A 25727-nucleotide genomic window follows, 5' to 3' on the forward strand; every position below is an offset into this window, starting at 1 on the left:
GGGAAAGTGAATATAATTTTTTCTAAACATGATAAAATATCAATCAACATTAACGATATCTTTCTTCCTCATACTTTAGCCCAACATTTTTCCCAATAACAAAGTTAAAGCTGCTACTCAATAGACCAAAAAAAGTGCTTGCTGAAATGCCCCTCTCCCCAGCCTGCTCTCTTCCATTTCTTCAGGACACACACTTTTTTTAAAGTCCCCTTCTGTTTGATATTAAATCTTGGCCACTCCTAGGAATGGAGAGTTAGGTAAGAGCAAGCAGTCTGTGTTACTCTGGGGAACAGGAGATGTAGAAGGAAGAAAAGAGAGAGGTGTAAGTGGCGAGCATCAGCTGCAGCTTTTGCATGGCCCTCTCTCTCCCTGCAGTCTGAACAGCTGGTCCAGGGCACAGCACTGAGGGTACCCCCAAAGGAGATGGCCAGGGCTGGAGGTCAGGTGCCTGGATAAAATCCAGCAGCTGTGGGGGGGAGGTAGAAAAAAAGGCTAGGAGTAAAAAAACTGCTTGGAAATACATACCTTTATCCAGTGCCACCAAGATGTTTAAAAAAAAAAAAAAAAAAAAAAAAGAGGAGGAGGGGGGTGGAAGGGAGGGGATGAGGACAGGAAGAAAGAAGTAGGGGGGGAATTGAAAAAAGCAGTGATAAGTGATATATAAAGACTGCTGTATTGTGCTGACAGGGGAGGATCTAGTTTATAACCTTATTGATTTGTTCCCCAAATTCTAATACCAACAGAAACCAATTAATAAAACTCAGATTAATCCATTAATAAAACAGAAGCAATGACTCCTCCTCCTTTATTTCTCACAAGCAAAAAACTGTATCTCGGACACCCAAGGCTGTGCAGTAGGGTTACTGATAAAGGGGTCCTGACGTCCTCTAATGCTTAACCGGTTGGTAGCAAAGGAGGTGTTGTGCTTTCTATTATGGTTCTTTAAACATCACTTTTCTCCCCAATTAATAACTCCAACGTGTGCATTTGCTGTTACTTCTCTAGAGTTGAGACAGCACAAAACCACCTCTCCTTCCCGACTGCTCTTCTGCTTATAACCTCTAAAGAAGAAAAAAAAAAAAAAAAAAAGATGCTGTACCACCAATAAGACAAGAAATAAACCCTGGAATTTTACCCTACAATAATTTTGCCTTCTTGAAAACTACATGCGCTCCACTTCAACAACTACATGAAAAAAAAACCTTAGCTTGGGGGGGGGGGGGGGGGAAAGTAACATCCCTCTTGCACTTCCAGAGAAAGTGCAAAAGCTTTTGACTTTTTACATGATATCCTCATGACCCATGTCATGACAGAAGCTGAACAGCAATACCCTTCCCCCCCCCCACCCCCGCTACCTCTGCCACTATTGACATTAAGACTCCCCTTAGCAAAGCATTAAATTAACCTATTCTGATGAACAAAGCATTAAGTTAACTTATTCTGACGAACAAAGCTGGTTCCTGGACACTGCCCACGTCCAGTGGTGCTCCCTCTACCATTAAACTCCTACTCAAGACACAGGAGTTTAAAGGAACGTTAAGAAAAAAGAACTAAATCCCAATTGGACATGGCAGTTTCAATATTAAAAAAAAATATTTCTCACAGGATCAAACCGATCCAATTTAACGACCATCCCAATTTAATCTGCAATTAAACGTTCTGGGGTGTGTTTCGTTCAGAGCTGACGGGCAGCGGCGCGCCCCAGCCCGGCGGGGCCCCTCAGGCGGCTCCGCCTCAGGGGCGGGCGCGGCCGCCGCCCCCGTCATTGTTCCGCTCCCCCGGCCGGGCCCCGCGGGCTGGCGGCGGCCCCGCGCCCGCAGCCAATCCCCGGCCTCCAGCGCGGCAAGGCCCGGCCCGGCCCCGACGGGCGCCCGCGGCCCCCCGCCGCCCTGCTCCCGAGCTCGGCAATCCCCATGTGCGCAGGCAGCCGCCGAAGGAAACCGTGTCTAACCAGGCCCACCGTGACAGGATCTCTACAGCCAGGGGAAAACTCCGAGGGATTTAGAAACGCTCTTCTCCCGTTTAAGTGCCACCGCCAGACACACCATATACTGAAGGAAACGTCACCGCGGAGCTGTGTATGTTCCTGCCGTTTTTCAGTTCATCAATGGTGGAACCAACGCGAGAGGACTCGGGCCGCGGCGGCCCTTCCGAGGGCTGAACCCACCCCGAGAAGAAACCTGCCATGGAACCCCCTTCTGAAGGGCCAGAAATAGGGCCTGTGTGCCCGCAACAACACTGTCGCCATGGCGGGAGCTGGCTGTGGAGGGCGAGGGGAAAAGCTTCAACTGGATGGGCAGAGCCTTCCAGTCACTCCTGTCTACAAAGCACATGGAGCATCAGAAGTCACTTATCTTCTAACTCCTGTGCGTACTTCAACTTCGCAAGCGCGTCTGTGCTTTACAACAACCATGTTTCTTTTCTGTCTTCTTACAGAGTCAAGATTCTTCCTGGAGGGTCTTTACCAACCAGTCTTTAAGAAGCCGAAGAGAGCTATTCCTATACTGCTTACAGTTGGGGTATTTTCCCCCCCGAAAAATGACTAGTATTAATGAACAGCATTTTCACAAATACACGCTATTTGCTTATTCCATCTGTAAAGATGCTTCCTGAACTTCATGGGGGAAAAAAAAGAATATATATTTATTGTAGAACGGACTTACTTCTTCTGTCCTCTTTGTTTGCGCGGCACTGAGTTTTGCCTTGGAGTTCTCTCACAAGCTCCATCGGTGCTGTCGCTGGCTTCACTCTTATTTAAAGGCTGGTTTTTCCATGGGATAACATACCCAGGAGTTGGACTGAATTGTTTTAAGTCTCCTTGTCCTAATGAGCTCCGTTCTCCGCAGTAACAAAAGGCGCAGAGTTGTTCGCTGTGAAAGAGAAGAAAATTACTACTTTTTTGGGGGGGAAAACAGCAGAGGATACACCATCAAAGAGCAACTTTCATGCCAATTTAACCCTCTATAACAAAACAATAAAAGCTCCCAAGTGCTGTCAGGTATCAGAATTCAGTATTCAGGAACACTATTTCCAGCTGATTTAAAGTTGCATTAAAAGAATTTTTTGTTTACAAAAGTGCACGATTAACAAAACAAAAAGAAAACCCCACATATAATAATGAAATGATTAATACAACCTTTTTATTCAAAAATTCTGTATCTCTACACAAATGCTTGCTAAAAGGCGGCAGAAAACAGAACAAAAAAAAAACAAGAATGGGAGGAAGAACTTAATTAACACCTCACACCCATTAAAAAAAACTCAGCCTTGCCATCACAGAAAAGGCAAAGCTCTGCCTTTTTGAACACAACATTATTGTACATAAACCTTTCTGTAAGCACATACACCTTTTGTGTAACACAATGTGCAAATATTATACATCAAAAGGTTGAATGAAACATGGAAAAAAAATGGAAGAATAAGAAAAATCACAGCAATGGTTACCGTCACAAATATCAGGGCATGAGAATACACAAATCCAAATATCCTCATTTACTTTAATATTTAAAAACAAAACAACACCTACAAGTTTTACTAGAGGAAATTTATATTTACAGAACTGTGACCGCTAGAATATCCCTGTACCATTTGCGATTATGTTTTTAACATGCATAACATCGCGACAGCATTGAAATGACAGCTCTGACAGCACTCCTTGTGTCACATCATATGGAAGCGACTGAAAAATATTTCTATAATAAACATATCCACAAACTTAAAATGTGAACTTCTGCAACTAATGCAGCTTGCATTAAAGGAAGGCCATTTAACACATTTTTTTTATGCTTAAATGAGCAATTCTGTTTTCTTCATATTTATGCCCTTAAGACCCCAAAAAGATGCCTCAGGGAATGAGGCGCTCGGATGGAGGCTCTGTTCCCATTTAAATAGATTTCAGTGCATCTGCAAGTTGGCACATTTGGGTTTGGGGCGCTCTGTAGTGGGGGGGTGAGTAGAGGGAGGTAAGATGAGAGGAAGAAAAAAACTTAAGGCTAAACTCCTGTATAATATTCACTAAATTATGGGGGGGAAAATACAGGGTGCCCGTGCTTGTCAGCTGGGTGAGGCAAGAGCAGCAACAGAAAGAGGCGAAAGTAGGCAAGGAAGGTTCCAGATCAGAACAGAAGATACTGAGAATCCAACAAATCCCCTTAAATTTGTTTTAACATACTCTGGAATGGGTCTTTTTGCCCTCACCATAGAGCAACACTAGGAAAAAAATCCTAGTGCTGTTAGGAAACACTTGTCCTCACACTCGTGGCCTCAGTCGCGAATCCCTCACTGATCCTGCCCAAGCACAGGACCAGCATCAGCCAGCACAACCCCTGGAGCTGATGGGAGATGTCTGACACGTTCCAAAAATCTTTAGGAAAAGGTGCCTGAACATAAAAACATCCAGAGAAAGTATGGATAAATGTAGCAGAAGAATGGAGATAAATTAACAGTACATATATGTATTTTATAAGCTAGTTCTCAATGTGATAGAGCAACAAATAAATGATTATTTGTATGTCAGTGAATATAACCACCCGACTACAGCGAAACCTGATCTGGCCTCGCAGCCGGGGTTGGTAAGAAGGGAAGGGAAAGCAAAGCTATTTATGCTAGTTGAGACCAGAGAGACTTGTGAGGAGACTTAAGAGATTTAAACAGGCAGCACCGTGGTACATAAATTACACTAGTTACAAACACAAGATTATCCACAGTGGAATAAATAATTATTCACACATCCTGTTAGGACAGACTATCACTGCTCATTAAAAGACTCAAGGATAATTACGACTAAAGCTCCTTAAAGTGAAGTTGTAGTAAATATGCAATAATGTTAAGGTTTATCAAAGAGAAATACGAAACAGTAATTTAAAAAACCCTAAACAACTAACTTTTAGTGAAGGAGGAATACAGGGGTAGAGCAGATATTTCTGGAGCCTGTAAGGCAGCTCCTGTATCCCAGCTTCCAGCCGTGGCTTTCTGCAGGTCGACTGCAGTGACACAAGGGGAGCAGGGAGTTTCACACTTACTCTGCCGTGTCGTGGGGACAGCTGTGAAGCTGTCGAGAATCATATGGTTGGTGCTACCGCTCCTGCTCCACCAAAGCTGGGGACTGCAGCTGAAGCAAGCGCCGCGCGTTCGCCACAGGGAGGGGGCTGCGGGAACTTTTTGCTGAAGGTTTGTGAACACACAGATCATAAAATCATAGCGGCAGAAGTAAAAGCCAGGAGCAGCAGACCAAAGCCAAGCGACTGCGGGGCTGAGATAGAGGGGGAGGGATGATAGAAGGGGAAAAAAAAGGGTTTCATGCTTTCATGGAAGGCTAAGCAGAGGGGCTTCAAACTTTTCAGGCACCCAAATACCTAGAAACAAGCATGCCCTGCCTCGCATCGGGATGCTAGAGAGACCCTCTGCAGGAAAGCCATGGTCCTCTGCATCCCAACATGTCCCATTGCTGATTTGTCACGCACTACAAAGTGGCCAGTTCCATCACGTTAGTCTTTTAGGTTTAAGTGCTCAGTAAATATTTTAAAGTTACATCTGTATGGGCAGAAGGTAGAGTTTTTTATTCCTATCATCTGAGGATTGCAAAAAGTACTTACAAATCTACTTTCCATATGTCAATATGCAATTAGAGGATCTAAATCTGTGATGCAAGAAGAGCTCTCATATTGAAGGTAACGAAATTGAGATACTGGCAACTCTTAAGATCAAATCCTAGATCTGTTATCGTAATTAGCATATTTTCAGAACAGGCTAATTCAAAATGGGATAACAAGCAAGAGACGATGCGTCACGTATCTTTTTATAAGCTACTACGGAGAAAAAGAAAGAGAAAGCTCACCAATACTCCATTTCAGATATACCTATGATGCTCCAAACCAAAGTATAAATTCATTGTTATTTGTAATTTCAGCTTAATTCCTAAATTTCCCCAGAACAAATGCTACCTTCTTATATAGGTTTAAAATTCCACAGGTGGTTTATTACCAGTAGGTGCTTATAAACTTCACCTCATCCCAAAGGATTTCATACATCTGTACGCACACGAATTTTAATACATAATGCAGAGGAAAAAATATGTTCAGAACAAACCAGACATAAAACTGGGTATAGGGGATGCAGTAAGAGGCAATAAGGCTAATAATGTCTGAAGCTAATGTCTGTTCCTACCAAGCCACGAGAGGAGACCCAGACTTGGATCTTGTTAGAGAGATGCCCTCTCTAACAGGAAGCATGTTGATCTCAGCACTCTGCCGTCATCTTCTACCACTTCTTATTTCATCGAGTTGTGTCTCTTCCTCAAAAAGAATTTACTCAACCCCCTGACAAGAATCTAAGATGCTACGGTCCTCCACAGTCCACATTCCGACAGAGGAAAACAAAATGCCCTCCAGCCAGTTAATCCTGGAGGAAGGGAGAAGAACAGTCACTATTTCCTCTACTTGACCAATGACACACAGTCATTAGGACTCATCCTAAAACACAGACTTTCCTGTTGAAAGGGGTACATTTCAACACATGCGGTATTGGGCAACTAATTGCACAATATTAAATTACAACCAGAGAAGGAGAAACATCTTCTGGTTTGTTTGCAGATACTCATCAGAGAACTAAGGTAAAATTGACAGTTCCCCAAACCGTTTTTACCAGAATTAAGGCTGAGCATCAGGATTACCAACACTTCAAGCACACCGAGTGCCACTGTAGTTCCACTCCCAAGAGTAAGCACAAGCCCCTCCTGGATCCTTCTGAGTTGGGAAATGGCACTGGGGTATCCTGTGTCAGCCAAGGCTCCTTGATAGTAAGCAGATGTGCAGACTGACTTATGTAAACATGTTTTGTTTGTGCGGTGTCCTGTATCTCACAGATCTGCACTTGTGTCTGCACGAGCAGCGTGCTGTGCAGCTGGTGGAAATCTTCAGATTGGTCCACGTGCGTTTGTGTGACCCTCAACAGTATCAGATGTGACCTCTCACTCTCCTGCCTATTTTTCATACCTGGGTAGAAGACACGACAGCCTGCAACGATACAGGGCACTGCCATCCACCCACAACTCTGTGTATACAGCTGAGGGAATAAATGTCCCTTCCTCATTTTCATAGGAAAACCTCCCTTCTGTGTCTCCAGGATCCCCGTACAACCGAATGCCAAGGAAGACAGCAAGCGATCTATGTTGAGCATGTCCATCGGTAAGACACTTGAAGTTATACAGCCCTATTACTACTAAATGGCGAAGGAGGCAGACTAAAGAAAATCCTGCGGCTGCCTGTTCTGCAGAGAGGTGTTAAAGGTCCCCTTCTTTCAGGAGAACACACACAGGGGAATCCAAGCATCCCACAGAGATGAACAGAAGCGGTCAACAGCAGGAAAAATAGAATCTCACAGATTCAGCTCAGGAGATGCTCTCCTCTTACCTGTTCTCAAATCCCTCCCAGCCTACTGTGGGACACCCATTATCAAAAAAGTCTTACTGTGTGTTCACCTTTCCAATCAATCTCATTAAAAGCAGAGGTCATTGTTGCTGTTTAAACAGGAAAAGGCAATGGATTGTACCTGAGAAAACCCCAGGCACAGCAATTCCAAGATCCACTACCTATAGCCTTAATATTAAATACTAAGTTACAGATGATCACTACTGCCATTTGTCATGATAATGACTGCATTAAAGTTTAAAAAAAAAATAATTGGAAAGCAGAAAAGTAAACGTATTTCAGTCATGCTTTGGGTTGAAAAAGAAGGTGAAGAGGGTATCATTTGATTTTTGCTGTGAGTTTGTTTTTAAAGGAATTAGGCAATAATCTTCCTCAGTGTCTGGAAATGCCTTCAGGATATCTTTTCCACACACACTTTAGCATTTTTGAAAGGTGAAACCGACAAGCGTAAAACCTTGGTTTGTGTTGGCAAAGGTGTTACAGAAATTTAAAATGTTTTTAACATCTATTTTTCACAATTAAAATTAAGCTCAGCACAATGAAATGGAATATTTGGAAGCAAAACAGAACTTCAGAGCATCGTTTGTACTGAGTACCGAAGCAGACTGATGAGTATTGGCCTTGAGAATTCTTCTCCCACCTAATGCTGTTAGTAGTTGTAACATATGTTAAAAGGCTAAATTAAACGCTACAGGGGACCTACTATTTATTTAGCTATGCCAAGTTGTGCCAATGCACAAAACTACTTTGCTTTCACTCTCATTTTATGTTGTTTTATTTAAAGAGTAAATTGTTTTCCTCCTTAGTGAAGATGCACCATTGCATCGTTTATGTAAATTCAAACCAGGGCTCACAAGCTGCACTTAAAGTAAAAAAAAGATTTCTGGCTTAAAACAACACCAGGGGTTTGTATCAGTGCGAGATCTAATATATGTGAGATATTCACAGAGGTGAAGTTATTCTAAAACTCAGGGTTTTAGACTAAGCTTTTCAGCTTCATCTAAATATCCTGTAAATATCTCGACTTCAATAATGAAGAAGTTTGAAAAGAAACTACCAAAGAAAACTCATTAGACGAGGCATAACGTCACGTTGATACAGTGTTAACGACCCAATAGATCACCCTTCTGGGTGAATGATAGTAAGGACAGAGAAGGATGAAAAGTGCAACATGGAGATACCACAAAAAGAAAGATGCCAAAGTTCTCAGCTGCAAGCTAGATTTAAGCGTTTGATATGCAAAGTGTTCTCCTTCCAATAGGAAACTGAATCACAGAACAACTTGAAATTTTGAAGTGGTTTGACACTATTACACAGAGCTGGTTTTGAAAGGAGAATTTAACTTATGCAGCACAATTCCTTTAAAAAAAGGAGGGTGGGAGGCAGTTCACATGAACTTCAGGTGAAGAATTTTAATACTTTAAGTTTGCGTAAAGCAATTAAACTGCATTAGACAATAATTGCTTTTCGATTTTTTCAAACCGGCACAGTTGGGAGTTCTACAGCCGTATAATCAACTTAATGATACTCTTCTCACTTGAAAGAAAGAAAATATTATCCTGCAAACACCGCTACTAAACCAACACTTTTTACCAACATTTTAAAATTTAAAAAACATGAAAATATGCTCTTGTTCACCATCAATATGTGTCAGCTTTAATTTAAACAAATGTTTAAAGCTCAGTTAGGACTTTACATATCCTAAATGCAGGAGAGGTTACCAGAATGCCTGTGCTGAATAAAATTAATTTAGATGTCTACCCTGAGACCATCTAGAAACCATTCTTTAATGTCCAATGGAACTGACTCTTACTCTCAAACAAAAGCCCCATGTAGAATGTAACTGTGAGCATACCTGAAAGGCGATACTTCAGGCAAATTCAAGAGGTTATTTAACCTCTGAGTGATAAACCCCGAAGAATAGGAAGTGCTGTGGCCTGGATCTTCGGTGTACCTTTGTGCCCAGAAAGCATTGGCTGTTCAAGCCAAATTCCCTCTCTTGGCAAATCAACACAGATCACACCAGACCCACACAAACCTCACAGAGGTGGCAGCACCTCTTAGGAGGCAACTTCACATGAACAGTATGTAGGGTCTTACTACCTGAAAATTACTGAAATTTAACATATACCAAGTTGGCTTTAAAAAGCAGTTTTTCAAGAAAGTTTCCTCAAAATTGTTCAGTCCCATTAGGGAATGGAAAAACAGGCTGTTCTGCATAACTCAAACTTAGTATTTTTTCTTTGAAAGTATGTTTACAGAAGAGATTAAATACAACAGAGTGGGGCTCTTTAATCAAAACTGTTCTGGGTCAGATTAAAGGTTCATCCAGCCCCGTGCACTCAGTGTTAGAAACAGGCTGAGCAGATGCAGAGGGGATATTAAAGAGCAGGGCAAACATATGATACTACCCGTGCCTCCTAGTACTTTCAGTTCCTCCTATCAGCTGTGATTCCTATATATTCAGTAATTCTCACTTTCTCTTTCATGAACTTTCCCAGTCTGCTCTTGACCTCACATAAATTTTTAGTAATCCACGGCAGCCTTTGGCAAGGATTTCCACGTCGCTCTAGACAGCTATCTGCTGTGCAAAGAATCACCTCCTTCTATTTTGCATTTAACCCTTAAAAGTTTCATTTGATGACTCTCAACTGCTTGCATTAAAAGAAACTCAACAGCCAATGTACAGCCACCCTCTCCATGCCACCTATGATTTTGAAAGCCTCTTACCTTTCTCCTCCAATCTCTCTTACAGACTGGAGGGTCCTGGCTTACTTAACTGTTCCCCATAGGAAGCTACACCACGTCTTTGATCAACCTTTCTGCTGCTCTGTGAAACCTTTTAAGTTTTACTGCATTAATTTTTGAAGTTACAGAGATACTTTCTGTAACCCAATGAAAATTACTCCAAAATTATCTCCAAATGTGTCTAACCTCACCAAGTAGATCCCATGTGCTCAAACAAAGCTTTAGCCCATCGAAGCTCCAAGCTCAAAAATTCCCTCTTCATTCATGTCCATTCTCAGTCCCTATGTGCAAGCAGAGTCCTGTCCACCACCCTTACCCCGTGAAGGAACATTCTTCCCACAAAGGTTAGATCATCTCTGCAACTATGGCTTGGGGATGCTGGGAGTCCAGATTTTGTTGTTTAAGTTGCCTGTACTTTCAATCAGCTTTGAACTGGAAGCGGAGGAAGGAATGATGAATGAACAGGCAGGGCACGGCAGAGGGACTGCTGTGTGAGGGAAATGGAAAGTGATGGAGAAACAGGACAATTGACTGTGGGGAATAATACAGATCCCACAGAAAGCCTACGGAAGCAGGAAGAGAACGCAGACCCAGCTGACAACAAAATGGAGAAGGGGGTGAGGTTAAATATCATGTCACAAACACCTGTCTGGGAGCCACTGGAGATGGAGGGAAGGAAAACGCAGATCAGGTGAAGAGCCAAAAAAGAAGAAACCACAACTGAGTGGAGACTGAAACGATGATTAGAACTGATGAGCAGAGACTAGGATTAGAAAGGTAAAGAGAATGAGAACAGTACGAGTGGTCAACAACATGAAAAAAGACAAGAGTCTGACAAAGAAAGCCGGAGGTGAAAAAACCCCACAAAAGGTGACATTTGGAAGAAACGAGACAAGACACTGTATTCACTCAACACTGGAAAAGAACTAAAGATCCCACACTCTTACCATCGCCTGCAATTAATGTGTATCTATGCAATCCCCTGACAAAGCCGCATTCCGACCACTTCTGAGCTTGGTCTACATGGGGACACTGTGTAACCAGTACTGCTGTCAGTCCTTCAGCATGGCCTGGCAGACCGCTAGACTTCAGCACGGTCCGACAGACTGAAATCCTGCCCATGGGATGCTTCTGTCTGACCGCCGCCTCTCAGAGGAAAGAAAATCTGTCCATTCAGCAGACCCGACCTGCCAGCGCTGGGCTTGCTGCCCATCAGGGGCAGGACAGCTGCACGTAAGCAGCAGGACAGACCCAGGTGGAGACAACCAGCCTTCGTAGGCTGGGAGAGAGACAGAAAAACTGCCTAAAAACATCCATGAGAAGTCGAGAGTGGGATTCCAGAGACCTGGAGCACCTGCTTGCACAGGGCAGGAGAGATTGCTAAATATGGTTTCCGTGGTCAGACCATTTTTCGTAACGGATTAATTCAAGGAGCAAAGGTCCGTGCAACTTACAGACCCCATCATGAATGTCATTGCTCAAGGATGTCAGATCCCACGAGGCGCAAGTTCTACATGAGAGCATTAAACACATTATGGTCACAATGTCAATTGTTCAACCTAAAAGAAAGGCAGGATTCAGGCTGCCTGTGAAACCTCTCTTGGGCCCCATTTGTGCAATACGCCTTCTGTGCTTCAAGAAAGATGGGGACCATCTGGAGAGAACTCAAAACAGTGAGAAGAATCAGAGCTCAAGGAAACACCATCTACAAAGAAAGTCTGAACAAATTTGGGATTTCTGTTATGAGGTAAAGCATGCTGGGGAAATAAACCGAGAGCCTTTCACACAAATCTGTCCTTCCTTATCCTTGGCAGATGGTACAAGTAGTAATGGGATAAACCCAGAATGAGGAGAGTGTGGGTTAGATGTGAGGAACGTGTTTCCAACGGTAAAAACAAAGAAGAGATTGAAAGGGACTGTTTTGGGAAGATCTGGAGCTTTTATTATTGGAAGATTTAAGAGCAGTTTATGTAAACTTCTGTCAGGAATGATAGCTGTAGAGATCTGCTTTGGGGAAGGAGGTGAACTAGATGACTTCCAAAGGTCCTTTCCTGCCCTATGAATCTGTTGCTTTAACAACGATCCGTCATAAAGTTCTTCTTGAGACCATTTCCCAGGTCAATGCATGAAGAGACAGGATGGACAATCAGTACGTATTTAACTTTTTTCTCATTTTCCAGTGTGTGGTCTTAGTCTTCACCTACTGACAACATTCAAATGGTGCCTGGCAAGCCAAATTAGTCATTTCAGTCTGGGCTGGACTGGTCATTGATATAACGCTAAAATAGAATTTCACTATTAATTACATATTTTATTTTTGCAACACGAAGGAATGCTATCTCCACTTTGCAGATGCAGAATTCAATCACCGACTTCAGAGGAAGATACTATAAATCACAGAATCATAGACTGGTTTAGGTTGGAAGGGACCTTAAAGATCATATAGTTCCAACCCCCTGCCATGAGCAGGGGCACCTCCGATGAGACCAGGTTGCTCAAAGCCCCGTCCAACCTGGTCTTGGACACTTCCAGGGATGGGGCATTGACAGCTTCTCTGGGCAACTGTTCCACCCTCACTTACGTGGATCTAGATCTGAAAGCGTAAACACGAAGCTCTGCAATGATTTCAAGTGCCCTGTTTTGTGCATAAGGTCCGTTCTCCACAGAAACAATTCTTGTAGAAAAACACTCCTGTAAAACTACAAACTGTATAATAATACATGTGCATGAAAAGAAATAATCAGAGTTTCAAAATTAATCTTAATACTGCTATCTCCTAAAATATGTGCTTGACTTTGCAATTTTAACAGTTTTTTAAACATATTTTTAATATTAAATATTTTATCTAACTCCCTCCTGCCTAAAGATCTAGCTTCTCCTTCCATCACTGCTGCGTTATTCTGTCCAGATTATCTAATCTCTCCGCCACTCCACAATTTCTTTTTCCACTGAGTGTAACAAGTTTTGTAATGCACTTTCTTTGAAGATTAAAAAGCAAAAGATAAGGAACAAAGATGAAGAAGTTCACTGCTACTTTTTCACTATTTTCTTTGTTCACAAAAGATCAACAGATGTTCACCAACCACTTCTTTTCGATGGAATAAAGCACCCCAGCCCTCCATCTCCAGACTCCAAATTTGATCTTAGCAGCAACAACAAAATAAGGGGGAACAGTGCAATTGGTCTGGAATGAAAATTATGTGCTTTGTCCAATTACAAGTGAAGCAGGAAAGCAGGAAGGTGTGCTGCCAGGGCTTTTTTGTAGTTTCAGCGACAGTCTCACAGAGCAGATACTTAGCAGACCAAAGTACCAAAATCAAAAAAGCTGTGTGAGAATCTCAGCTTTTGTTTATTTTAAAAATGTTCTGTCTTCACGATTATGGCAAAGTGATGCAATTAATGCAATTTACAGTCTCTGGAAGTAGATGGAAAGTACAATTAATCAAAAGGTGTTTTGTTCTTCTACGAAATTGTGTTTCTAGGCCATTCTCCGTAGCTTTTAATGCTTGGAGTTGACAATGTGGGAAACAGAGGAGGAAGGTGGAAGTGGGCTCTGCTGTAAATGGCAGCCGGTTTCTGGCTGCTTGCCCGCCTCATGGGCTGCTCTTCCCCTGCTCTCTGCAGGCAGCACCAACCAAGGGAGCAGATTCCTTTCGAAGAAGCTGGATTCCACTCAGCCATAAGTCCTGCGCTGACAGAAGCTTCTCACAAGGCTTATAAAAAGAAAAAAGGCACAACCAAAGGAAAAGGCTCCAAAACCTATGACGCTCATGATATATAAGAGCTGGCAGCATTACTTTTACCACTGCCAGGCTTGATAGTTTATCTTTGCTTGACGTTACTGCCCCTCCCCACATGTGGTCAATAATTCACTCATTCCTTCTGAGCACACACACGCCTCACCCCCTCCAGCCTCCCTACCCCGGTATGGCTCAGATACTATTTATTTTAATAGCTTTTTAGCACATTGCTTTCTGAGCACCAATCCTAAATCTGTTGTTAAATTCCCCACCCCAATCCCATTTGCAGTTAATAGTTCTCTTGGACTCCTACATCCCAGCTCAGGGATTGACCATCTTCTATCTCGCTTTTCTCTTTAACATTCTTAATTTAGCCTCAGTCTCAGGAGGATCCAGAGGAAAAGAGCACACAAGCCAAGCTTTGGCTAATGTCTCAGCTACTGAAATCCCCAACCTAGTTCTGATATATCCTACTACATTAAAATCACTATTTTTCGGTAGCAAATTATTTCATTATTTCACGGACAAGACTTCATTTTATGCCCTGTGTTCCGTGCTTCTCTAACTCCTTTATCTTCACTACTGAAGAGAAAAACCCTGAATTGCCTTATACTCAATTATGAAAAAAGTGATACAAAAGTAGCTCCACCCACACCTGCCTCTGCTTCTGGTGGGGGCTTTCGTTCTTTTCTGTGTTCTAGGCAATGTCTGCAGTGCCTGTTATAACATACTCCCATAATTCTCCTATGTCCCACATACCTGTTTATTTCTATATATATAAACATTTCCACTGGATTAAGTTACTTATTCCATAAAATAGAAACAGAAAAGCTTAACAAAAAAAAAAAAAGGATTAAGCTGATGAGTATGATTAATTTGTAAATCAGCTTCAAAACTACTTCTGCAAGTTACGGGTTTAAAGATTCTACGGAGTCACACCTTATCCTAAATCTTTGTACACTTCCTCCCACCGTGAACACACGCTGATGGCGTTTGGTTGTGTATTTCACACGTTGTATTTTCTCCTAGAACGGAGTTAAGCCACCCAGAATCCAGTCCTCCCACCCCTGCACGGCTCGGTGGCAGTATCAGCACACCGCAGACAATGATACAGACAAATCGATCAAGAAGTCACAGATCAGAAGAGGCATTCTTCTGCTAGGTTTCAAGACACAATGCCAAAAAAACCCTGACGTGTTTTTTTCCCCCCATTGTTATGACGACATCAATGACTTCTGCAGCTAACACCAATTTTGCCTCTAAGTCTGGAACCAAAATTACCTGGGATCAGAGAAACCTATGACTCCCAATTAACTGTCTCACATCTCCTTAATACATTTCTTTCCAAAATGTCAGAGACAGGGTCTGATCGTTGTTACTTTAGTTAAAATTAATAGTACTTAGTTTTCCAATGCTTTGATCAGCCGAAGCAATGGGCCCATAATACCCTTTCGATCTTGACTAATCAAAGTCGTAGAATCATAGAACAGTTTGGGTTGGAAGGGACCTTTGAAGTCATCTAGTCCAACCCCCCTGCCATGAGCAGGGACATCTTCAACTAGATCAGGTTGCTCAGAGCCCCGTCCAACCTGACCTTGAATGTCTCAAGCGATGGGACATCTACCACCTCTCTGGGCAACCTGGGCCAGGGTTTCACTACCCTCAGTGTAAAAAATTTCTTCCTTCTAGCTAGTCTAAATCTTTCCTCTTTTAGTTTAAAACCATTACCCCTCATCCTATCGCAACAGGCCCTGCTAAAAAGTTTGTCCCTGAAGTCAACACTTTTAGTTGGAAAGAAGAGTAAGTTGAAGGCAACTAAGGGCTGATTCAGAACCATGCAGAAGTTTTTTTTAGAAGACTGTCGTCCAGCTTTTAAGCAACAAATTTATGGCTAGGGAAAGTGCTATAATCAACTATTCAGGATCAAAGCAAGAAACCAACCTTGAGAAGAACAGAGAGCAGATGAAACAGCACTAAAACTTCTGCAAATGATCCAAACCAGGTTCAAATAAAGAACCAAAACAGCTGTTCAGTTCAGGTTCGTCTATGTATTTACTGCAATTTAATACCAGCTTTGGAAAATTCCATTAAGAACCGAAAAATCTGTGTATTTCATTCAGGTATACGCACAAGATCTATTTAACAGAAACTCTCAGTAAGAAGGGATCTATTTGAACCTAAGGAGTTTCTGTGCACGTAGAACATTAAAATTATATATGCAGCAGGTAAACGAAGTAATTTTTTGTGCATGGAAAATATGGTCTGAGTCGGATTAGGAGGAAGTAAAATGATGATGACAATTCTATCCAAGTCCATCAAAATACAATTACACCTGTAGCTGTCTGGTAACAGCAATCTCTGCAGCAGGAGAGACCCGCTACTGGGTTCAAAGCTGGTACTGGGGCTTCAACAGAGCAGCTCTGCCAGAATTCTGTGATACTGCTTCAACAGTGATCACAGACCCTGTGGTTTGGTTCCCCTCAAATAATGTAATTAATACTTTCACTGCTTTTTGGGGAATTTATATTGATAAAAAGTGTTTTTTAAAAAAAAACCACACTAAACCCGTTATTTTATAAATTCTGACAGAAGGAAGAATATAGTAGAAATGACAAGAGATTTTTTTACTTTGTTCCTGAAAATACAGACATACAAGCTGAAACTTCAGAAATAACTTCATATGGATTTGCTAATACACCATTTTCTCAGCAGGAAAGCTTCAGAAATCACATTTTATCTCATATCACTTATGTCTGTTTTAATTTAAACAGCTATTATGCTGTAATTCAAGGGTTTACCAGTGCAGTCTGAGGACAACACTCAAGGAATGTGCTTTTCACCCTGATCTCCCTACACGCCAATTAAGTCATCGGTCTCAAGCGCAGGGTGCTCTTCTTCTTGAAGATGCCAGCACTTCAAAGCAGCAGTAGGGTGTCCCAAGCCTGCACCCCAAGCACTCTGCACCCCACTACCCACCTCCCAGCCCTGCCTTTTCGCTCACTAACCTGGTTTTAGCTTCCACAGCCACGGAGGCAGTGGAGCTCGCAGACTCCTCGGACACTGAGCGCTGAAGGACTGGTGTTAGCTGCTTGGTGCTCTCCACTTCCGTTTGGGCATCCTCTTCTGCAGATTGCTCTTTGACTTCTGTTTAAAAAATAGGAATAACAGTTAGTTAGTTATTATTTTATTTATTTAGACTGTAAAACCAGCTGTAAGGTTTCCCTTGTGCTGCAAACATCCATTTCATTTATAGACAGATTAAGCCATGTAACTATGTTCTCAGACACAATAAATTAAGAGAGTAGGAAAATATTATCCTTCCCATCTAGCTAAAACATGAAATTGAATGCTTATAAAGTTGTTTCCATAGGACACATACCACTGTGAACTAAAGTTGTACAATAAGTAATCAGGAATAGGGCAGGGGGAGTGTTGTTTAATGACAACCTTTTCATATAAGGTTGCAGTTTTAGACCATCTCATTTTCCCCGCATCTCCTCTTCTGCACCTGCTCTGTCACCCCTGCACAAACATCAGTTGAGCACACTCATCTGGGCTATAATAAACCTTTTTTCCTCCCAGATAGCTTTAACTTTCATCAGTTCCCTGCACTAGTTTGTTCCTGATTACACAGCGTGGAGGAGGTGAAGGAAGGCAGGACACGGTTTGTGCCAGCTTGAAATCTATGCCCAACTGTAGAGAAAAAAAAAGCAATTTCTGCAGCATCCTTTTACTTTAGATTAGTTGTTAAACAGAAATATATACATCTACAGCTGACAATGCTTCTGTTTGCCTAGAAAGTTTGTTTCTGCTCAGAAACATGACACACCAAGTCGCAATTGCCTACGCAACTTAAATCTTATTCCCATTTGGTTCTCTCCTTTGCACGGAGCAAGTCATGGATTTGCCAGGAGGACACGGCAACGCACCGCCCCGACTGCATCAGAATGCACAGGAACAAGGGCCACGTCTGGAGAGCAGTAAAATTTGCTATTTCCGCACTCCTCCATACTTTGATTTTGAAAACCAAATAACATAGAAACCATGGGACTGTGGCAGATGGTCTGTGGCATACCCAGCTTAAGACGCTACTGCCTGCTCCTGTCATTCTCCACAGCTGCCACGTCTGTCCCCATAGCAGGGCCAGAGCATGGACCTGTGTCACACGCCACCATCGAGCACATCACCTCAAGCTTCCAGTGAACCTGGCTTTGGGCTGAGAGGCCAATACGTACAGCTCTTTCACAAAAGGCCAGCTAGAGCAAAGCAACAGATTATTTAGAAGACCAAAGCAGAAGATATATTCACTTTAAAAAACAAAACAAAACAAAACCACCCATGTCAAAATATAATCAAATATTGCAAAGGATAAATGATTCCAGTGGAGAAATGGAGGAGTAGAAGAATCTACGACATGGGTGGGCTGCACAAAAACCTGCTTTAATCTCATTTATAAGAACAATAAAAGAGAGGAAAATCCTCAGAACATAGAATTGCACAGCTTGGTCTGTAATATTGAAATAATATGCCTGATAGAGCACATCGAGAAGGGGAAATCTTTCTTGTTTAATGGACAGAGATTGAAGTAAAATTATTCTTTAACCTGGAGTGAACTCATTTAGGAAGACAACGTATAACATTTAAAACTCTCAATGAAGGCATCTAAAACATACTGGAGAGAACCACAAAATTAAGAAAAAAAAGAGTAAGAAATCCCAATTCATGACTAGTTGTGCCAGGTATTTATTTGAGATGGAGTAAACAGGAATTGCTTCACCTATTTCAGTAAAGCTACTCAATAACATACATCTGAAATGTGTTTGGACATCTGACGCACCCCAAAAAGACTACCTGTCTGAAAGCCAAATGGCTTGTGCTAAACCCAGTCTACCAGCCTGTCCTGAAAAAAAAAAAAAAAAAAGCTGGACAATCGTTTGACACGAAATAAATATCCTGTTGGGAATACATCCCTTGAAATAGTAAATGGCTCAGTACAGCAAAATAAAAACACCACCCCAAAACACAAAACCAATCCAAACCCCACACCCTTAGTTTTTGGCATGTCTGAACAAACAATCCCTGCAATCATTCCTGCAGGAGGATTCCTGAAACAGGCAGCGTCCAGCAGAGCCGCTCATTAACGGTCCGTAGCAGTTTCCAAAGTATGCTGGATCTGAAGGATAATTTTGTGCAAGTAACCCCAAATCTCCAAGTACAGCTTCAATGAAGAGCACAAAACATAAACACCTCTATGACAGGCAGACACCAAATTGCTACAAACAAAACCCACAACACAGCCCAGGACAATCGTGCATGCAGTGCTCAAGGAAGACCACCAGAAAGGGTGGCCCTGCTCTGATCCATCTTGGTGACTTTATTTAACAGAGTTAAACCTCGCAAGAGGAACTCTGCTTTATTATGTGCCTGCAGAAGCTTTCAAGCAAGCAAAAGCCATTCACTCTTTGCCAGCTTTCATCCCATTATACATTAATGGGCGCCCATTACACTGGAAAGGCAAAGTTCACGGGCACTAACTCATTCTCAAGAACTCTGGCCTGTGTGAGGAGCCACAGATTGTTTCACGCCACACGATGACTACATGAGCTTACATCCTTATGGTGCTTTTCCCCCTGCTGTTTGCTTCCTTCGAAAAGAAGGGACCCAAATTATACTAAATGAGACAAACAACATCTCAACTGCTGTCTCTGCAAGAAACCAAACTGTGTCTCAATATGCCGTTGGAAGACTGAAAACACGGTGCTCACCAACCAGAATGAAAATAGTGTTTATGTTGGTTGTGCGTGCCACGCTTCAACTTTGTGAAAGTTTTCCGACAGAAGATTAAGGAAGAAGAGACGTAATGCATTTCAGGAATCAGACTCCTAGGAGATGGGAGTCTGGCACTGGCACGGCAAAGGGACAGCAGATACCCTCATCGCTGCCTCAGAGATGTTCTTGGAGGCACCTGGCACAGTACATTAACAGCTTCTCACTGTATTTAATGAACATTCATCAGACTTGGTCATGGCAGCCTACTTTGAAGCTTCTGGGAATGAAGGAACCACAAATGATTAATAAACGTGAAGCTCATTTGCACATCCATATATAAGGCTGTATTTTGCATCCTATTTTCATGACTGTTTCCATCACAATGAAAGTCTTGCCCGTGTATAATGAGTTTGTTGAGGGAACTAAGAATTAAAACAGCTAATTGCATAATTACCAAATGTCTCTAAGTTCTTTTTTTATGTCACTATCCTTTACTGAAACATTAGGAAAATAGTAAAAAATATAGCATTTAAAAAAAACCATTGTTTGAAGACAATCACACCAATAGTTCTTCCCCACCTGACTGGTGAGGACAGGAAAGGTAAACGAAATCCCCAAAAGTACAAGGAGCCACCAAAAGGGGTGAGACTTCCATACGTTTTACACCCTGGGTAACGCTCACAGAACCACAGCATGGTTGAGGCTGGAGGGCAGCCCAGAGGCCACCTTGTCCAGCATCCCCACTCAGGCAGAGCCACCAGAGCCAGTTACCCAGCACTATGCCCAGATGGCTTCTGAGCATCTCCAAGGATGGAGAGAGGAAACAGGGGATCAGGGAGGAGGGAGCCTAACACAGACAAGGGACAGATATGTCACAAGGATTAGTAAGATTTACAGCATGTGCATTAAATTTCTCTTTTAATTAACACTTGCATTGCATTTGCCTAAGAAAGATGTATACATAGGTATGTATGCAAGATGAAAGATGTATACATAGGTTTTACAATACTGAAGAAGTCATGTGAAATTTTTCAAATAAGGAAAAAAAAATAAATCTTTACAAGGGTTCTGTATTTTAAGCATTCAAAAATTTCTTCTCTTCGTAATTATTTTTATTCCTCTTCCTAGAGCAAAACACAGTGAATACTCGACGGCAATAACAAACAGCACGAACCAGTCTCGGCTGATTATGTGGATTACCCACCTTCTAATACTAGCTGGTCTCTCCTTACTTACATCTCATACAGAGTAACGTTCAGAATAACAACAGCATTGACAATTTCCGCTTTTCCTGCTCTATCCTCAGGCACACGGGGAGAGGTTTCCAAGGCACAGACCCATACGGGACACGCAGCCTCACAGGTGGAAGCCCTGTTTTTCGTAAGCCCATCCACAGCAGCGGTTCTCTTGCAGACCATCACAGGGATGCTTGTGGGAAGAAGACTGGTGATGGCTGGAATTTTATACATGATTTCTTTGGGGATGTGATGAAGAAAGAGCAATGAAGCAACACCGGCTAAAGGTCTAATCTACTCTTTGGTTACAAACAGACCTTTTCTGTTTCCTAGTAATCACAAGGTGCTATTTACAAGCTGCTAGAGTAAATCTACAGCAAGATGAGGAGATACACGTGTGGGCTCCGCTATGGCAATCAGGCAAAGAAAAGACACCAGCATATCCAAAAGTTACTTTTAAAAAGTTGGAAACTTCTTTCCAAGTCAAAACCTGAAAATACTGTAAGAGTTCTGCCACATCTCCTTTTACATCTTATAATATTCGGTATACAGTGACACTGAGAAAAAAGAAAAATCAAAACAGCTGTCATAAACCTAAAATAAATATTCTACTGCTGTGTAGATGCAACGAGTTGACTGTTTCACCGGCTTAGTGGTTGGGACTCTAGTGTCAGATCTACTGCTAATTTGGCAGCCACCAAGCAAACGTCATGAGCTTCCAAAACTTTCAGTAAGACCAAAAACTATTGCAGGCTGGAAAATACCAGTATCATCAAAACACAGCAGGGACATTCCAAGGGTCTCAACCGTTGCTTACCGTGATGTTCAGCAAGAGGGAGTAACAAGCTTTTAACCAGCAGATGCAATTGTTATTGTTGAAAATAACAAAACGGCTAATGGGAGGAGGCGTTTTACACAGCGTCACAGGGGTCTACAGAAGTAAAAACAAGACCAAAATGCTCCAGCTTCTGCAGCTTAGACAGAGAAAGAAACCAGGTCAGCACAGCAACAATATGAAAAGAAATTTTAACAAGGGAATGTAAATTATAAACGCCTATCTAGTACTATAATTATCAAGTTTCACTCACTGTCCCAACTTAGGAACAAAACAAGTTTCCACTAAGTCAGAGTTCATAAGTCTTATTACTGTTCAGGACACAATTTAGTAGAAACATCATCGCTGCTGCTACTGTCTGAGGAATTCAGGCTGGCCACCACCATCACCTGGGCTGCTCTGGGTCTGCAGCCACATACTCTTCCCTGCTGAAAACACAACTATGGGGCAGAGGGGGAGAAAAGCACGCGGACGTTTGAGCGCGACAGTAGTAACCACATGCAAGAGCCATTTCTCCATGGACAGAGGCAAACTTTCTTCATCTTAAGTTAACACTGTAAAATTTTATTCACGACAATAAACAACAAAACGGATCACCGCAGCAGAAGTGGTTTGTTGGGGTTTTTTTTTTTGCAAGAGCTGCACGTGTATTTTCTTTTAAAACCACGACTTATCTGTTTGTTCCTACCTGAAGGACATTGTGGCGATTTACTTACTGCAACAGTTGTTACACGGAGGTGAGAAGAAAGCCTGCGGCTACTCTGTTTTTGTACATTTCAGTGTGCATTTTGATAATTTTCATTCTAATAGAACTCCTATTTATTAAATACATTTTATACAGAAAATAACTTGCTGTCAATTTTATAATGGTTATAAAATGAAAATAAGGTTTTCAGTGTAGGACCACTTACACTATAACTTCAGTCATTCTAAACAGAAGACACCATATTATGGATAATCGGCTCTGACTGATCCATGACCGAGGAACTTCCTAAATCGGGGGTGGTACTCAACAGCACTCGTCTGATGATTTTTCCATTAATTTGTTCAGGTCTTTGTGGAAGCCATGTAAATTCTTCATGCCCAAAGCATCCACCAGCAATGAATTCTATAATTTAAGCAGATGCCAAGTGCAAACCCACCTGCCTTTGTGCTCTCAACATGACCTGACGTCCCCTAATGTCTGTGTCGCAAACCAAAACGCATCATCATTCCCTGGTCATTTTCTCAATACCACTCATCATTTTGTGGGACCCTATTAACCTCCTCTCCGGTTGTATCACTTCAGGTTGAAGCCTTTTACCCAAACCGATCCCCATGCAGAAGCTATTATTTACTTCTTGTCGTACTTGTTGCCCTTTCCTGTACGTTCCCAGTTGCAGCTTGTCCTTTTGGAGAAGGGGAAGCAGAACTGCACATGGCATTTAACACGCAGTCATGCCACAGGTTTATAAAGCAGCAGTGGAAAAAAAAAAACCCCACACTGATGCTTTTTTCTCCTTATCCCTTTGCCAGTAATTCTCAGAATTTGATTTCCTTCTTTGACTGATAAAAGCTACGGCAATTCTCGGAAGAACTACAGCACCACTTGCTCAGGTAGCAGCAGCTATTTCAGAGACAACTTTTGTTTACACAAAATTAGGGTGGTGATTTCCCCCTGCATGTTCTTTTACATGCACTACTACTGAATTTAAGTGTCTTTTTTTTTCCCCCCTATGGTCAGCCTTCAGTGCCTTGCAGGTGGGTTCCACTTTATCACCCTAAGTAAGTTTATTTTACCTGTTACTTTCTTCTCTTCTGTACCTGACCTAGAAAAGGGTTACCAGGGCAGATGCTTATGGGACTCCAAAACCAACCTGGTTTATAGTATGATTTTAATTAGGTGGGACTAGGGTCTCAATTTCTCTAATATTTCTTCTACCAAACTGCAGAGTCAGCCTCAACACAGCACTACCGAAAATTAACACAGGTTCATAGAATTAAAACAGAACAGCACCGCTTCCAGTGAGGAAAAGAGTGTGCGGCACACAAGATACATGCTACTATTTCAATATACTTGACTGGTAACGTCAACGCAAATTCCCTCATTATGTCACTAACAACACAGCAGCACCAGCAGCAGCGTTAAGCTTCAGGGCAGCGGGAAGGTGGAATATTCTGGGTCCTTGAAAACTCCTTCCAAAACCTGTGGGTTATGTTTAACGAAGCATAGTTTGATATCAAAACTGCAAAAGCACTATTGAATAAATAAGCAAAAAAAAGGAGGTTGCATCTCAGAAATAACCTCCACAATTAAAAACTCAGTGAGGTTAGAATTTATTTGTAAACAGCAGATTCCACCTACTACAAAATATTCACGTGCTCCCAAAACACCTGAGACAGAGATATCGGTCAGAAGGAAAAAAAAATCCAATTTTTCTAAATGACCCATTTAAAGCGTGCATGATGATAAATGTTATTATCGAGTAAGCCTGTAATGACTTAAAGGCAAATATCAAATAACTTCCTGTTGCATTTGGTTTCCTCATTACAAATTACCAGAATACAATGAAAAATAATAAGATGCTTATAATAATAACAACAAGACGCTCAGTTCCGCTAGTTTTTCCAGCGTCTGGACAGGCAGCTGTCAGATGCCTAAGAAAGAAGGAACTACTCCCTTTATAACGAGTACAGGGAATATTAATTGCCTTAAAACATATTTAAGTGCAATTTTAAGCACATATTTGCCCCAAATATTTATGGACAAATTTAATCTATGGGCAATGTCCTCAGTGGTGTTGATTCTTCCTTTCATTAATTTTAGAAGTGATAAGCGACATAGCGATGAGGCCCAAGTATCTGTCTGAAAAGCACGAAGTGGATTTTTAAAGGTCTTTGGTGTTGCTGAATTAACAAGAGCTTTTGCTATTGATTCACCCAAACCAGGACTTGCTCTCAGGGGTGTTTGACTTGTCTTAGTGGGAGGCTCTGCTCAGTATGGCTCATACTGGTACAAAAAGTGACTGTATGTTCTCTAGCAGGTAGGATATTGCAATCATTTTTTCCTCTAGAAAAGTGCTTTTCAGGCTGCTTCAAAGCTGATGAAATTCTAAATCAGTCCAAAATTCTCTGGCAGCTTCTACACGGATAAGTTTCCTCCACTGAGAAGTGTTTGTTTCAGGTTTTTCTGTGCTTTGCCCTGAGACAAAAGAGGCTGATTAGAAGAAGGCTTCAGGGAGTTCATGTGAAGTCCAACACAAAATCAACCGGCCGGGCAATGTCACTGGTTCTGAAAATAACATTACTAACGACAATAACGCAGGCAAGGAGCTATAGGCTGATAAAATCATACAGATTCTTTCACGTATTATAAATTCTAAAGCCTCCAGACACCATGGGGAGGTAAGGGTCTATTAGTAAGTACTAATTTAAGTACTAAAGATAGTAAACAGAATACCCGACGGATTTACTGTGAGTTTCACAAGAGACTCAGCAGTTAAAATAAACTTATTTTATTGCACTTCTCCCAGATCAGAGTCTGAATCTCAACATTTTAATGCAAGACAGAGACAGGAAGGATTGCAGATTCTAAGAGGAGCTGGATATTTTACAAGCGTTCTCAAAAAAAAAAAAAAAAAAAAAGAGAGAGAGAACGATCAAAGAATTAACACACAAAATTCAGTTTCAGTCGACTTAAACGCAGAACCAAGAAAATACCAAGTACAGAAACTTGCTGAAACTAAGAGAAGATGGGGAAAAGAAGCAGAAGCCAAGTCTTTGTTAATAGCAAAGGGCTACCAAACCTGCAGAGAGCTTACCAGGAGGTATTCGTTGTATTATTTATTTCTTTCAATTAGCAGTTTTATATTTTCATATACATGTGTGCAAAAAGCCATGTGCTTTCCAGACTTTTGTGGTTTGTACTTTTTTTGCCACTACGGAGACTGACTTATCAGAAGAAAACTACTCTTACAGAGAGGATCAACACAAT

At 41.8% G+C, this 25727-nt stretch overlaps 1 protein-coding gene across 34 annotated transcripts in view; it reads right to left on the bottom strand.

Annotated features, from left to right (window-relative positions):
* The window catches only part of KMT2C (lysine methyltransferase 2C), a 203167-nt gene that overhangs the window by 123125 nt on the left and 54315 nt on the right, over positions 1–25727 (bottom strand). For all 34 annotated transcript variants that reach the window (XM_074574090.1, XM_074574086.1, XM_074574085.1 and 31 more), the window contains 2 exons: positions 16921–17059; positions 2664–2870 (listed from right to left, as the gene is read on the bottom strand). In XM_074574090.1, coding sequence (XP_074430191.1) covers positions 2664–2870; positions 16921–17059 — 346 coding nt within the window. The remainder of the gene's footprint in view (positions 1–2663; positions 2871–16920; positions 17060–25727) is intronic.

This window comes from Larus michahellis, chromosome 2, assembly GCF_964199755.1.
Source record: "Larus michahellis chromosome 2, bLarMic1.1, whole genome shotgun sequence".
NCBI lineage: Eukaryota > Metazoa > Chordata > Aves > Charadriiformes > Laridae > Larus > Larus michahellis.